The 17,060-nt window shown below is 37.4% G+C and overlaps 1 protein-coding gene across 3 annotated transcripts in view; it reads right to left on the bottom strand.

The window, feature by feature from the left end:
- Window positions 1-4,025: 4,025 nt before the first annotated feature.
- The window catches only part of CAB39 (calcium binding protein 39), a 41,850-nt gene continuing 28,815 nt past the window's right edge, over window positions 4,026-17,060 (bottom strand). For 2 of the 3 annotated variants that reach the window (XM_032697936.1, XM_032697935.1), the window contains exons 2-8: window positions 16,224-16,388; window positions 12,273-12,391; window positions 10,075-10,243; window positions 9,271-9,330; window positions 8,453-8,518; window positions 7,459-7,602; window positions 6,394-6,609 (exon numbers count right to left, since the gene is read on the bottom strand). In XM_032697936.1, coding sequence (XP_032553827.1) covers window positions 6,421-6,609; window positions 7,459-7,602; window positions 8,453-8,518; window positions 9,271-9,330; window positions 10,075-10,243; window positions 12,273-12,391; window positions 16,224-16,355 — 879 coding nt within the window. In that variant the 5' untranslated portion in view covers window positions 16,356-16,388 and the 3' untranslated portion in view covers window positions 6,394-6,420. Of the gene's footprint in view, window positions 6,610-7,458; window positions 7,603-8,452; window positions 8,519-9,270; window positions 9,331-10,074; window positions 10,244-12,272; window positions 12,392-16,223; window positions 16,389-17,060 lie in introns of all 3 variants that reach the window. The other variant, XM_032697934.1, reaches the window with a different exon arrangement.

Here is a 17,060-nt window from a genome sequence, read left to right as displayed (position 1 = left end):
CATTCGGCTAAAAGAGATGAACTTGTAACTTAAAGCTCTTTTAAAAGTTTCTGTACAAAAGTTTAAATTACCCCAATGCCAGCTTTCAGGTTATTCTCGTATCAAAGACATAAAGGGGCAACATTTTTAAAATTGCAAAGTAGCAGTAAGGAATGACTCCTGTGATATTTTACTATTTGCATTTTTGTCACCATGTCGCTCCTCTTCCACCTGCACGTTTCACCCAAACTTGGTGAACAAGAAAAAGGAAGGCTGGCATTAGTGATGGAAGAGCAGGGTTCCTGCTTCCCAAATAACACCAAGAATACTTTCAGCCACTGCCTGTCACAGCTCTTTCATGCTTTGTTCCTTGTAGAGTATCTGTTTCTTATATTAGATAAGCTGAAGCCAAAATTCCAAGCCTGTCTGCTTAGTGTGTACCATATTACATGTATTGCACTCTGATGGCCTACAACCCAGTATGGCAAAAAAATTCATCTTTTAACTTCCATAGTAGATATTTGCAAGCTATTCACAAGCTCCAGTGAACTCATCTTACACTTCTCTGTAGGTCTGTAACTATTCCTGCTATGTTAGATTTATCTGTTTTGGTTTTTTTTTTTTTCTTTCTAGAACATCACACTGATATGACTTACAACCAAGATTCAGCCCTGACCTGCATGTCTGTGTGTTGTAAGTGCTCTCAAACATGCAGCATGTGTGCCATCACAGACTTCAGCCTAAAGGACTTCCCTACTGCTCTAACAGCCTGAAGAAACATGAAAACCCAGCTCTGCCCATACACTGGGTTGGTTTGTGGGATTGTTCTCCTACTCCTTTCAGAAACAATTTTTAGGGAAAAAATGCTTTTAAAATGTAATATTATTGTAAATCCTTAAATGCTATTTTCATATAATTTGGATATTAGTTGGCTTGACCCAGCACTCTTTAATTCCAGAGATGGAGGTAGTTGAGGAAATTCAGCTGCTGCAACTCAAGTTTTACAGCCAGGTGAACCTTTTCACCTTTTAGTCTCTCCAGTCTGTATTTCTCAGCCTGTCTAGATCTCCAGAAGCCTGTGTTACAGTCTGATTTCTCTTAAGTGACACTTTTTCTTTTAATTCCATACAATGTGGTGAGGTTGCTAAAGACCTGAGGCCAAAAGCTTGGCTGGCTCACACCTCAGCTGTTTAAACACTGTACAACACATACTGCATCCCCTATTTAGATGCCCTGAATTATAGTTTCAAACCTTATTTATTAATGTTAGAATACACAACATTCTTAAACTTGTCAAAACAGCCCTAAAAAAAATAATTATTCTTGTTTTTTGCTCAAATAAATGCAAACCTAATCCTTCCTGCAAGTCTCTGAGTAACACTATGCAATAATAAACTCAGTTCAACATGTTTTACTAACAGAACCTTGTTAAGCAACACTCACATTTTTATCACCCTAGTTTCTCCTTGGTGGGATGTGAGGCATTCCTAAAAGCTGCCATAAGAGGAAGAATCAAGAACTCTTAATGGGATCCTCGATGACAGCTCAGTACTAGGAATTTGCAAGGGAAGAAATGGAAAAACATCTACTGGTTGATTTAATTTTAGGCAAGAAGAACAGACAACTCCAGTTGTAGTGATTTATCTTGTTTTTTTCCAAACAGATCCACCTCTCTTAAAACATATCTAAACTATATATATTACATATGTATTACAGCATGCTGTTTATTTTCCTTCACTCCAAACACTCACTCTTAATAAATTCTTTAGTGTTACCATCATTGGGAACACCTCAGGCCACTGTCACCTCCAGCCATGTGACACTCTCCTTGGTGAATGTAATCCTGCACACTGGAGTTACACACAGCCCCACTACAAGAGAGCTGGAAAACCCTCCTGCAATAGAAAACCTTTAGCCTGAAAGGTCTCTTTATGGAAAGCAGCAGAAAGTCAGTTCTGGCCAGGGCATTTCTGAGCAAGGAAATAAAATATCCTTACACCTGTGTTGTGTGAATCAGAATCTCCAATGTGAGCTCTCTAAAAAAGAGCTTGCCTTTTATTTTCTGTTGTGAATACAATACCCTTAGCAAAGATTATATGTTGGCTGTATAACTTGGGGGGTTGTGGTGGTGTTTTTTTAAATAGAGGTGAGTCAACAAATATTTTAAAACAGGAAGCAGAACACAGAATCATTGAATGCTTTGGGTTGGAAGGGACCTTAAAGATCATCTTATTCCTACCCCCTGCCATGGGCAGGGACACCTTCCACTATCTCAGGTTGCTCAAAGGCCCGTCCAACTTGGCCTTGGAAACTTCCAGGGATGGGGCATCTATAGTTTCTCTGGGCAACCTGTTCCAGGGCCTCACCACCCTCATAGGGAAGAATTTCTTCCTAATATCTAATCTAAACCTGCCCTCTGTCAGTTTAAAGCCATTCCCCATTGTCCTGTCACTCCATGTTCTTGCAAACGCTCTCTCTCCATCGTTCTTCTCCCATGAAATAGCCAATTTCCTTCAAAGAATGCAATATACTGATGTTGCCCTCTGCTCTCTCTCAACTTTTTCCCATATTTTGACTTTTTTTTTGGATGTTTTGCTCTGTCTCCAGTCACAGGGGATTTAAATTGGATCTGCCCCAATACACTTGTAAATACAGATGCCATATGCCAGAAACAACTCTTCACAAGTTCAGTGTGCTCAGATTAAGCTGAACACTGATTTGAAGAGATAACATGCAAACTTTTTCCTCATTATGATACTAACCATCAACTTGAATTACAACATGGTGACAAGAAACAGCACTTAAAACAGCCTTGCAAAGGCCAAAACCTTTGGAGAAATAAGCACAAAGATGACAGAAAGGCACTGCACCCAACAAGATGGCACCAGCTCAAGGGAACAACCATTGGAGGGAAAGCAACACAAACAGGGAAATAATTCAACACAGCAGCCAGTAAAGGTCCAGAATGGTGGGGGGGGAAATGGGGTAGCAGCAAAAAGGAAAACTGATGAAGTTGCCTGCTAGGAATGACTTGAGATGCCACCAACAGAAGGAAACTTACTGAAAGCAGCTTTGTCCACAACCTGCTCCCACGGGCTCCAAGGACAACTCCTACTGGCATTCTTAGAGATGGCAGCTTGTAAGGCAGGTCTGGCTGGTCACCTCTCTGAGGAAAACAAATTTTAAGAAGTCAGGGCAACATCTCCCTGCGTTTCCCATGCCTCCTCCCACCAGGGCCATTTCAAACACCCAGACAAGTACCCAACCTGACCACTTTTAGTTAAAATTCGCACTTTGTCTGACTATAAGTGTAAATTTGTCCTTCCCTGTCTCACTTGTGATTTTACTGCCAGTGAGGAAGAGAAATGCTTAGATTTTCTACAGAGGTTCACACAGGTGCAGCCTCTTGTAGGGGGTATCAAAGATGAAATATTTTGAGGTAATTATGTTCCTGAAGGGAAACTGGGTTTTTTTCAGCAATTTTGCTAAAAAAAGCCATCTAAAGAAACTGCATCAAAAGCTCCTGAACGCTGTTTAAAACATAACAGCCTCTCCTGATGTTTGACACACTGCATAACTTGGGGTGTTACCTGTGTAGAGAGAGCTTCAAAGGCACAGAGACCATGGGATGTCCTAAGGAAAAAGAGTTACCAATTGCAAACACTTTCAGCTCCTGAAAATTAGAGAAAAGTGAAGGGCCAAAAATTATCAAGGAATTGCTTCCACTAACCCTATCGGGTGCTGTCTCTGGGCATGATGCAGGAAACAGCACCTCCTCTCTTTGCCCTTGGTCATACCAAAAAGAAACAGAATTAAGAAATAATATTACAAACAGGCAAGAGAGGCTACCAACAATTGATTACATCCCTAATACAGCACCTTTTCCTAATTCCTTAAAAATGTTTTGTCAAGCCAGAGTTTTCCATGATTTAAAATGATTTCACATTTAAAAGGGAGAAAGCTGAGCCACGCTAAGGTAATAAAGGAGAACTGACACACACCCACAAGAAACTCATCCTCTTCGGTAACACAGTAAAGAACACACATTTTTCTTCAAAATTTTATTTTAATTTAAATTATGGGGCCAGCCAGATTTTTTTTGGATACGAAACGCATTTTCCTCAGGAGAAATGAAATGCTACCGTGGAAATAGAATTACAATTGTATACATCTCTTACTTTAAAAAAAAAAAAAAAAAAAGAAAGCCAAACGAAAAACCGCTCGCATTTAAATATCTTTTAGTAAATACCCTTAAGCCTTCAAGCAGATAAGAAACCACTTCCAGAACAAGTTTTTTTAATACGAAGAGCACGTCAAAGGAGCTTTAATTTAAATACAACTTCTTTTCAAAAGCCAACATTCAAATGTTTCCACATATTAAAAAAGTCACCATAGCCGTTGATTCCAAGGCGTAATATAGAGTAACCTCTACCCCAGTCCAAATGTTTTCACTTCTTGACATATATAAATCTTTAGCACATCTACGTCTTTCTAAAGAGGAAGCCTTACATGTTTATGGTGAGTAACTTGGCAAATAATGTTTTCCTCCACTCAGCTATGATAAACCAAAATATAGTAGACTGTTAGTACTGAACTACAATACCACCTCAATGCCTGTGATTTCCAGGAACAGTAAGCTGTTTTCTTTCCTGTAGGCAAAATGATTTGGTTTGCAAAGGAAATGTTAAGAACCTTTCAAAAGACCAATTATAATGTTAAGAGCAATTTTAAACAACTGAGTGAAAACACCCAGTTTTCTGGAGCTCTCGGACTTCCCTTGTGAAGGCTTTCAGATCAGCTTAAACGTCACTGATTGCAAAGGAGTTTCAATGGGAAGAGGACAGGAAGCAACAAACATTTTCTAGAGCATTCACAATCACTCAGTCATGCAGAATTTGAACTTTCAGACCCCAATCCGTTAAGTTTGCTTGGTTGTGATCTTAGAGTTACTATATGATGGATAGATACAATTTTAATAACATCATTTAGCTATATTTAGTAGATTCCTTTTGTATGGTCACAGTAACAAAAACATGGTGCAAAATCAGTTGGGTTTTCTGTTTTTCATACTGATAGTTTGCAACATTAAAGAACAAAATTAAGAAAATTAAGTCATTTTGTTATCCTAGGACACCTATGAAATTGTCTCTTGAAGTTGGAGGGGATTAAATCATTCACTTACACAACTATTGTACTGAGTTATATACTGTAAGAAAGAAATGACACACTGCAGGCTCCCCAGAAGTAAGAGGGATCAATATTAATTTAGCATAATCTTTGCCATTTGCAGAGCGGGTGAGTACAATGCTAGTTTAATTAAATAAGGCCAATATTATCCAGTAAGAATGTAGTATAAAGGGTTCCAGTTCTCTATTTCAGCCTACCCTAATTGATGGCACCCCATTAGATGAGTGAATACAAAGGATTTGTTTGGGTTTGAGTTTTTTTTTTTTTTCTTTCAAATGCTGCAGTACTTAAGATTGTTAAATCAGCATTTCCATGTGATCTGAAGTATTCAATTACACATGAGCATTCATTTTGCAAAACTCAATATTAGGTAATAGTTACAGACTAATACAATAACATTCCTCTGCTGTACAAATTAAATCATATTTTAAAGAAATGAGCAGCCTAGGAGTTATATACAAAAGAAACCAGCAAGCATTGTTGAAATGAAATGCAAAATGTCACTGCTAGGTCTACTGTCTGAAATACCTTTAAAGTAAAATTAACAAAAACCCTTAGAACATATTTCCAAGTTTACAAGTCAAGTCTCAAAAAAAATCAAATCATGTCAAAAAAAATTCTATAAAGCAGTGAAAGGCATATATACATTTTCCTTATGAACCTCGAGATTTCACTCTTTTAAAAGTTGCTAAGTTTCAATATCAGTTTATTTGCAAGACAACTGTTTATCCCAATAAGCTCACATCTTAGATACATTTCCCCTTTGATTACAAATAAAGCACTGCACATTTTTTTTTTTTAATCAAGGCATATAATCTTATACTATGGTGCCAGGTATGCACAGGTCACATTGTGCTCATTATCTCAAACAAGGTAAGTGCAAACATACAGATTTGTTCAGATTTGCAAGCATGCAACCTGTTACTTAACTACATTAATACCTTCTCTCCTAAGCCAAACTAGTATCTATATGTTTGCTTTCACGAACCTAGAATCTTTCTTTTCAGGACTCCTAAAACAAGCAGTGTCTTTGAATTCTGAAATGACACAAATATCAAGAAAGTCCACATTGTGCAAGAAAGCAGCAGCTACGTTTCTCAACTTGGACTAAAAATGAAAAGAGAAAAACAAAAACCGTTCACTGAACAGCAGATTAGCAGTAATGTTCCTCATGAATCGATAAGAGTGCCTGATGCTGAATATCTAACAGCAAATGCTGAATTTGGGTTTAATATTTTAAAGGTTTATTGGAGATTAAGCTTCTTGCTGCGCTGGTCTCTTCAAATCCCTGATCTGTTTAACTAAATAGGTCTTCTCATCATTAAATTGTTCATCCTCGGTCCTGTCATTCTGAAACTTGCTGAGGAACTCAATAAGTTTGGTCTGGTTCTTTAGAAGGATGTCTAATATAGGCTGTGTCTTGTTAGGATTGGCTACAAACACCTGCAAGAAAATAAAAGGCATTGAGCACAATAGTGAGAAACAGTTAAAAAAGTTAAAAAACAAAGCTATCCAACAAAATATTGATGACCACAACTTAAAATTACATTTTAATTACTCCAGTATCCTACTGGATATCCAGAAAAAAATAATGGAGTATATGCAAGTTTTAAAATAAAATCACTCCTGTTTTCATCAGGACATAAGCTGAACACCAGCACCAAGTCAGTTCAGTCTGTGGGAGGTGACCAACCACAATACCCTCTGCAGAAACCACTGAACCATGGTTAAATTCTATAGCAAATGCATGGTTTCATATCATTTACAGCATCAGATGGTATCTCACAGTTCACTACAAAGTTCTAGATCTCAAGTTATAACTCTCAGCTGCTTGTCTGCTGCAAAGTCAGAAGGCATCTGTTATAATGTGCAAATTACATTACAGGCTTTGAAATGCAGGTGACCTGACTAAAATACTGCTGTTCTTCAAAGATCATGCAGTATGATAAAAACACTTCTGAACTCCAGGGTGCTTCATGATTCTGTATTAAATCATGTACTCCTCCTCATCTTAACTGCACTTCATCCTTCTTTATTCCAAAATTTTCTAAGAGAGATTAGAGTGACAATCATATGGAACTCCCCAAGTAGTTTCTAAATAGTTTTCAAAAGACACCAAGATATCTTTGTAAAGATGGATCATAATAAAGGCAAATATCAGCACTATCTTTAATCACTTAGCAGTCATTAAGATAAGCTCCAATGAGGCTCAGCTAAATAGTTTACTTAATGAAACAACTTCTGGTTGGATTCTCGTGGTTTTTTGTTTCATGGTAGGGTTTTTAAACATACCTTAAACACATGGAAGGCCTCAAACTGAATGTTACGACTCTTGTCTCGTAGAAGGTTCATCATTAGTTTGAGATTTTCAGGTTTACTGATGTATTTTGTCATAATTGTGAAGTTGTGTCTGTCCAATAACAATTCACCAAGAAGCTAAAGGCAGAAAACAAGCCCAGATGGAAAAATTACTAACACTGGACATAAGGATCAACTTTTTCATAAGTGCTTTCAAACACCCTAAGCAGCTGACACTGGGCTGTAAATACAGTAACAAAAGAACTCCAGGGTCCCAAATTTCAAAAGTGCAGGGTGCATTTTCCTCTTATTTAAATTATGCAGTTTCTCCTTCTTCTCGGAAAGTGAAAAATCACCTTTGCTCCCCCCTTGTAAGGAAACGAAAATGAAAGAAAAGTCTTTCATTCTTTTTTCCCCCATGACTTCATTACTTTCACTTACACAGAAGCTATTCAGCAACAGTTACAATGCCTTAAAAAAAACATAACCCAAAACCTAAACAGGTTAGTACTTCAAATGAGAAATATTTACATTCCTTTGGCTACATTCTTTGTCCACAGGGGATTAAAAGGATATTCCCCACAAGGATCACCTTTGCTACAAGTTCTGTATTACATTTACATTCCCTATTGCTTACCCACTTGAATGTAAGATTAGTATTGCTCTAGGCACATCTTGTGAATCTTTGTTTAAAAATTATTTAAATGTGTCCAGATTTGTCGAAGTGAAAAAAACCAACAAAAATAAAGATACTTGAAGAGCCATTTCTTCATAGGGAGAGAAATTACTTGGGTCTGTGCTGGACACTAAATAACAAAAGGACTGGACTATAAAAAAAAAAAACTAGTTGATCCCAAGAATTCACATGTAAGAAGAATTAAACACTCTTGAAGGCAGTTACATAAGCCATTTCAAATAAGGTGAACTCATCTTGAAATTAAAAGCTTTCTCTAACTTTGCATTTAATAAGAAAATGAAATTGCCTTACCTTAAGTGACTGTCTCTTTGTCACATAGTTTTCTGAATGAAGTAACTTCTCATATTCACTGAAGAACTAAACACAGAATAAAGAGAAGGGTTAGGACTTTTCCAAGTGTCACAGTCACTCTTCTTCTAAATTATTGTAACAAAGTGGAGGAGATGCCAATCCCTAACAAAAACATACACAAAATCTGAAATCTCAATCGATTCCTGTAAGTCACTATTGTTAAAACACTGTATATGCTTTAAAAAAATATATATTTGCTCTTTTAGGAGCCTTCAACGTTTAGATTTCAATGTAGTGGAAGTAGTTACCTTATTATTTCTTAAACTGTAACAGGAATAGGTTGCCCAGAGAAGCTGTGGCTGCCCCATCCCTGGAAGTGTTCAAGGCCAGGTTGGAGCAACCTGGTCTAGTGTAAGATGCCTTGCCAATGGCAGGGGCGGGGAGGTGGAACCAGACGATCTTTAAGGTCGTTCTGTGATAGCTCCTGGCACTGGACGCCCGTAATTCCCGGGCTCCTAGCAGCAGGGAGAGGGATATCCTGGATTCCTTGGTGTCAGGGGAAAGGCAAGGGCTCCCTCTACCGAAGAAATCAGGCCAAGCACCCACAGAACAAGATTCCCGTTGCCTTCTCCTCCTTTTATCCCTTTCTACATTCAACGACAGGGTCGTGATCTAAATTTTACTGTTTTGCAGAAATTACTGCAAGTTCAATTGTTTTAATACTATGTGGAAGTTTACTAAACAAGGAGTAAAACCACCAATTTCTTCAAAGATGTGCAGTGCTAGAGATTTCTAAATACTGAAACAGATCTGCTCACCCTATCGTAATGCTGTTCCAAAAATTCTGCACTTAATAACTTGTGTCTTGTAAGCAAATCCTGCAAAAAAGCACAAACCCAATATTTTAACTAAAGTATTGATACAGTACACAGACATTCACATTAAACAGTGAGTACATATATGGCATTCAATAGAAAATTTTGCTGTTTCATTAAATTAAGAAATTTAAGACATGAATGCAATCACATGGACACTGCTAAGGATCTTGGCATCACTTAGGAAAGATCTGTGATGTGTTACTTTAACTCACAGATAAATGGACTGTGGAATTATCACTGAAGAGTGCTGTTATGGATCAAGGCTGTGCTCTGCACATAACTACACACAACCAAGGTTAAGACCTACTATTTAATGTTGATGAATATTATGCTAATACTCCCATAACTCAATGTTTTAGGGCAACAGAAAATTTTCCCAGACAAAGCAACAGCATCAAATATACTCAGGGTTATAACAGAATGAAAAGGAGTTTGCTCAGTTGAGGAGTTGCAGACACAGATTTAAAGCCCCTGGCATGGAAGGGCACACGTATTCAGGTAATACAGGATAGTTTACATCTTACTCTCTAGAACAAAATTTGGGGGAACATGGTATATATATATTTAAAGGCAGGTCTTGCATTCTGAGAAATAAGGAAGAGCCATGTCCAGCCCACCATTTGCATCACACCTTATTTTCTTCCCCTCTCCCAAGGCCTGCTTTGCCCAGGAAAATCACACAGAGCACCTGGGTTCACAAAGAGAACTACAGAAACAATGATTCCAAGGCTGTCAGTGAATTACCTTGAACGTGGCAAATGCATCGGAAGCGATGTCAAACGTTGACATCTCCACGTATCTGAAGAAATCGTAGAATTGTTCTGACCACAAGATTATTTTAGCAAGTGGTTCGTGCCGGATGCATTCCCTAAGCATTATTCCACAATTTAGAGCAATTTCTGGAGATTCGTACCTATAAAAAAAACCCCAAAACAACCCAAAGACTTTTTATAAATACTTTCACAAGTTAGTAGTGCAACACCACACTGCTAATTACAGTTTTTAATACTATCAAGTAAACAAAACCTCAAAAGTTAGAGGTACTTATTTTTCTGCACTGGACTCAATTTTTAAATATTGCTACAAAACATTACTGAAATAATTGCCCATTACTTGACAAATTACAGCCAATTCAAATGAATTTCACAAACTGAGAAACAAGACTAAATAAATATATTTTCTTTGTTCTCAAAATCAATTTTCTTGTTCCATGTTGGTAGGATTGCAGACATCTGGAAGAGCAGTAAATTATTTGTCTTGAAAGCTACTTGCCTAAACATGACAGCAATTTACATAAAACAATCCATATAACCAGGAAGGATCAATCATACTGGACACAAATTCACACCTCCTCGTTCATTAAACCACTTTCCAGCATCACTGGCTGCTCTACACATTGTGGGGTTCAAGCCTCTGGAGCAGCCACAGACTCTTATACACCTTCCTGCCTCCCACCTAAAGAATCCTTCATCCTACACCATTGGAAGGTAATTAAAATTCACCAGAATAATTCAGGAGCAAAGTATCATTGTGCATACTGAGCATTAACTATATTATCATACAAAAACATTGCCTTATCAAATAATTTTCATGTAAAATGGTGCAATACTTTCCCATTCGTGGAGATTTGAAACCTACTGAACTTTTTGCAACTTATCCAACAGTATAAATTTACATAAATCTGTCTCAGTTGGATGTAACCATATGTAACATCTAAGTTGCTAAAGCTAAATGCTAATTTCAAACATCCTGACTTATGAAAATGAGTTCCAACAATCCCTGTGGGAACAAAGCTCTCTGAAGGATGACAACACAGACTAAAAGTGAGCAGGAATTTGTTACATCCCTCATTCACTCACACAGCAATGAGAACATGCTGAGAAAGCAGTTTTCTCTCTCTGCACCTCAAATGTTGTTGCCTTCTTTTGTAAATTATTTTGAAGAAGTACTGAATCAGTAATTTCTTTTGTCTTATGCCACAATTAATATTTTTGCCCCTCTAACATTTAAATCATGCTTTACCTCAAAATTAGGGCTGCAATGCAGGGGGAAAAAAACCCAAAGCAGGCCCTCTGGCAGACAAGTGTAGATCTTACACTCATATGATTTGGTAATTATAAAACTACTACTTCAAATAGCTGCACTTTTAAAATCATGTAGTAATGTCTGATGAACTTTTCTATCCCAAAATAACACACTGGAATTGCAATTTTCAGAACTATCTTAATGCTATTAGAAATGTGAGCAATTCCTTCTGAAATTAAGAGAGTACATTCTCAAATTTTTAAAAAATCCTATTTTAATACAAATATATTAACAACACCTGCGTTCATGTTTTGAGAACCACAGCTCTACATGCCCATATTCAGTATGGCACAACCCTCCAACACCCAGTACATAAGATAATATAAGAATATCCAGCACACCCAATAATTCAAGAACAGAAGAAGAAGCAGCCATCTGGCATGCACAATATGCTCCAAATTATTCGTTTGGTCAAGTTTGAGTTGGTGTGTTTGTGTCTCTACAGGAATATAAATCACTGAATAAAAAGTCTAAGACCAAACTAAGGCCAGGGGATAGGCCAGCAAACTAGAAATTACAGTGGTTAAAAGGAAAAAAGCCCCAGTCTTCAACTCTTGATAAATTCACAAGGGAATAGGCTCAAAAATGTCTGATTACCCCAGTAAGAATATTTCACATTACTAACAGTTCTCCATTTTCAGTTATATTTCACACAAAAGTAGATTGCTGGTGATTTATTACTCAAATTTTCCTTTACTTAGGGGAATTACAGATCCCAAGACCAAGAAAAAAATAAAATTAAAAAAACAAGCATATTGCAAAAGAAGAACAATCATGTCAGAACTCTCTACTTCTCTATGAATTTAAAAACTCCTTACTTCATGTGAAAGCATACTTATGCTTCACAGTGCACATACCCTTTTAATAGCATGAATAATATATTCTGTTGAGTGCAGATGTATTCGACTGTGGGAGTCCTTGTACCAATTTGTCTTCTGAGAATGTTGTTGAAAATTTGAGCAACATCTTTCTTGCCCTGTCAAAAACATTGGCAGTTAAACACACAATACTGAAGTCCACCAGGAACGTTAACAATTGAACATTGTCATCACCTCATGCAGTTGTACTCAGTTCTGCAGTTCAGTCAGCCTCCACACTCTGATCTTAAACAGATTCAATATTATGTTTCTTTATGCCCAAATATGCCAAAGCACTCAAAACATTACATCACATTGCAGCCAGATCATGGGTAATTTACACCAAGAAGTAAAGCCAGTTGATGTTTCACCAGATACTTCTATGTAGCATCAATCTTCTGGGCTTATTCTATACTTGGTTTTGCTAATAACATAGCAGTTTTTAACTGTGCTCTTGCCTGAAAGTGTGTTTCTTCAATATTCCATTATCCTCTTCCCTTATCTAGGAGCACATAATGCCACCATTAAGAGTGTGCAGAGCATTTCCAACTTCAGTGTTAACATCCAACTTAGAACTATAACTTATGAAAATAAGTAAGTAAATAAATAAAAAAAAAACACACACACACACACACACAGGAATCATCCACTGACCTAAAATGCAAGTCTCACATTTTTCAGTGCATAAAAGAAGTATAAAAAAGACCAGGATGCTGGAATTCAGTAGAGATTATACTAAAAAAAAAATGGACAAGGATAGCACCAAGACAGCATAATGGGAATGTTCTTTGTTGAATATATATGCACACACATCTCCTATTTATTTCTTCTGTCAGACAACAGGTAAAGATGACAAACTGGCATAGACATCTAACAAAAAGCTGATTATAAATATAAGTACTTTTCACTGTCACTCACATGCATCATTTAAAAGCCAGATTTCTGCAATTAACTGTCCATTTTGGATGGAAACAAAGACACCTTCAGGATTATGTGTTATCAGATCTAATCCAGAAAAAGACTAGGCAAACTTGTACTAAGCTTGGACTTGCAAATAAAGGCCCGTTAAGGGACTCCACCTAAAGGTTCTCTATATGTTATAAACAAACCCCATATGTATATAATGTTTCTTGACAGGCTCTAACTGTACTAGAAATCTCCTGAGTAACACCAGGAAGCTTTTGAGTAAATGCAGGGCATATTTAACTAGCAGGAATTTTAAAAACAACAGCAATTATTTAAAATTATTTCCATCTTCTAATCAATGTCAAGCAGGCTGCATGAGAAAAAAATGAAACGTTTATGTTTATAAAAATGTAGGAGCGCTGTAGTTTTACAAAGGGCATGTTTGGTGAATTACCACAGACAGTTCTGTCAGAGCGTTGTTTTCAGGATATAAGGGATTGTTTGTAAACGCTGTTTTCTCAATTACAATTCCATTGAAAGCCAGCCCAAAGCAACACCAGAACTCTTTGTTCTGCAATGAGTAGAGCTGCGCTCCTAGAAATTGCTTTACTCAAACTCCACATAATACAGTCACCAACCATCTAACGCGGCCAGCTTTGTGCTGGATCTCACAGTTTGCTTTGGATTCCCCAGCAAGAACAGCATTTCCTTATTATGCACATAATTGAGCTGCTGGTGGTACACAGCAATCCCAGAGGCAGCTATTGTCAGAGGGATGCATTGCTAAGTGACCTCATGGCCTAAGGAGGGCACCAAACCCTGTGCCAACCGTCAGGGTTGCGAGGGACACTGTGCCTCTGTTGTCCTACCGGCACAAGGATTCAGCCTCCCTTACGCAGAAGGTATTTTTGGGTTTGGCTTTTTCTTTCTTCATTTAAAAAAACAAAAGCAACAACAAAAAAAACCAACCTAATTCCACAAGAGATACCAACTCTTCTACAGACACACTAGTGCAGATCAGCCAGGAGATAACAGGTAAGTTTGTAAGACTGGTTAGTAGATGGTTGGGTTGACTGCTTTACCTGGAAAACAGACTTCCAGAGAAGGGTATAATTTTAAACAGGCCTTTACATACATGCAGCACAGGCTGGACAGTCAGAGATTGTTCATTAAAACATGAAATCTGTTACTTTTCCAGTTTTTACAGATTACTTTTCTGGGTTTTTTTACCATACCAATTCAGATTAAAATACATTTGAGACAGTTTAAGAGACAAGAGTGAACAGTCCCTGCCTATTAATTAGCTGTCTCTTCCTGTTCTACAAGGAAACCTTCTTCAGAAATTAGTGAAGTTCTTGGGAAAAAAAAAAAAGTTTAGTTTATCACTGAATGACCTCAGGCTGCAGTGGAAAGAAGGAAAAAATTCAAGACCTACTCTTGAAGTTTAAAAACCAACAGAAAATCAAACATGTATTTCCATCAGTAATGGAGAAACCATTTCAAATGCAGCAAACTCATAACCACAGAGATGTGGGATATCAAAGCCAACATCTGATTGACTTTGTGACAGCTGGAGCACATCTGGAGCACAGGTGTGTTGACATTAATTCCAGGTAACAACAACAGCTGGACAGTCTGCCAGATCCCATCCTCACAAAGCAGGTTAGGTCCAGCCCAGAAAGCAGCATGAATGACTTTTCTCTCAAGGGGGAACCATCATATCCTTGTGTAACAAAGCAACACAACGTCCACAAGCAGGAAACAACTCACCATCTTTTTAAGTCCCCTTAGAATACAAAGCACAGTTCTCCGTAACGAGAACAAGCCTGCACAAATTGTTTTCATTCCTCATTACCAGGAGATAATGAAGGTTTCCTTTGCTCATAACTGGGCTGGGTAAACACCAAGCTGATACAAATCTATAGAGGTCAGCAGAATCCAGATGATGTTTCATGATTTCCTTTCCTCAGCAATTAAAGGCCATCACATTTCAGCATTTCCTCTCAGCTTTCCCAGGTCTCCTTGCTTATTTAACAACTTGAATGCTTTATGTTTGGTATAAACAGTTGTGTGGACAGGGAAAAAATACCACTGTATTATAATTAAACACAAATCAGAGGGAGTTATGGGTGGGGTGGAGGGGAGAGAAGAAAGAATTGGGAAGAAAGCCATTGTTTTTGGAATGTCAAACTACAATAGGACTTCAAACTGTTGTGTTTGCATTGTGAGCAACTTGTTTATGAAGAATCCTATTTTTAAGCAACCTGAAGTGGGATGGTCTTTATGGTCGAGGCTGTGGAGTGAGATACATGGGTTTTGGCTCCTTTCCTAGACAACCACAAGCTTCTTGTGAGACCTCAGGGAAAACAGAAAAATCCAATTGTACTGCAACTTCTTACATATAACTAAACAGGGTGATTCTTCACTATGGCACTGGGAAGCTAAATTGTTCCATGTGGTGTAGTGAAAAAGTTTGTATAGAGATATGTTTTAATATAAGTATTGCTATTTTGAATTAATCAACAAAAACTTGGGTTCGTTGGGGTTTTTTTAACAAACACAAAAAAATGAGGAAAATAGAAAAAAGTTTGCATTGCTCATTTCTAAAAAGAGAGAGAAATACTGGACTGTTAATAAAACTAACAGCCTTAACATATAAATTCTCTTACTTTTCCAAGTAATTTGATTTAACAAGATGATAATATAGATATGTCTTGTATTATGGTTTGTGTTCACTATGGTATTACTGTTAAGGGATTAACCTTTCTGTTACACAGTAATTAAGAATTATTCCATAATTTTAATAGACCTGTATCACTGGATTAGAGCTTTATCTACTTCAAATTTGTGTTTATATGCCTAAATTTATGGATTTCATATTCTATAGTTGCTTAATTTTCTATGCAGTTTGGAACAATGGATTTGTCATAACCAGAAAATAAAAGCTGAAGACGGAAACATATCTTAACCAATTTAAGTGGTAGGAATTCAGATGTGTTTATTTTAACATATAGAATGTAAGAAATGTCAAACCTCTTTTCTTACCTCAAAATCAATTAGCTGCAAGTCAGCTACTAGGGTACTAAGAAGACCACTGTTGTACAGCTCCTGAGCAAGCTGTGCCACAGCTTCTGTTTGGGGTTCTTTTTCATTTGTGCCATACAGGATTTCTTTCATGGCAACAAGGTTTTTTGAGACCTCCTCGGTGGCCTAAAGAAAACGAGAAAACAATACAGTTAGAGCACAATGCCATTTGTCTTTGTAACTGCACACTCCATTATTCTTAACATCTGCAGACTTCCACTAAGGGGGCGGGGGGAATAATCAGGAAACAACAAACTGCTAAAAAAAAAAACCAATAGATATTCTTTCTGCAAATAAGAGTGTTATAAGAGTGGTCATTAAAAAAAAAAAAAAAACCAAAACCAAAACACAACCAAAAAAGAAGACACAAGACACACACAGCTACTACAAGTAAAAATCTCTTCCTTTTTACCACCCACCAATTTCCCATTCAAAAATCCCCTAAAGAACAGCAATGGGATGAAAAGAACCCGACAAAATTTCCATTCTGTAAAACAGAGTTACGCATGATCAGACTGGAAAATGTGACATGGAGACTCGTGTCTGTCCCTAGTGAACTGCTCAGAGGGACCAAATGCATCCCTCCTACAGATTCTGCCCTCATCAGGTGTTGTCAAATACTGGGCTCCCATTCCAGTTAGTGCAGGTGACATTTTTTCCTTTCCAGCAAACAAAACCTCAGGGAGAACCTACCTGAGTTTCCAGGTTGTCTCAGTATAGAAGAACAAACCAGCAAACAGCACCCTTTGTATCACCTCAAAAGGACGTGGTGACACAAGGGACAATTAAAGGTCTAAA

This window comes from Chiroxiphia lanceolata, chromosome 10 (genome assembly GCF_009829145.1).
Source record: "Chiroxiphia lanceolata isolate bChiLan1 chromosome 10, bChiLan1.pri, whole genome shotgun sequence".
In the NCBI taxonomy this organism is placed as follows: domain Eukaryota; kingdom Metazoa; phylum Chordata; class Aves; order Passeriformes; family Pipridae; genus Chiroxiphia; species Chiroxiphia lanceolata.
Note: the sequence above shows the minus strand (reverse complement) of the source record. Positions and strands in the feature narration are given on the sequence as shown.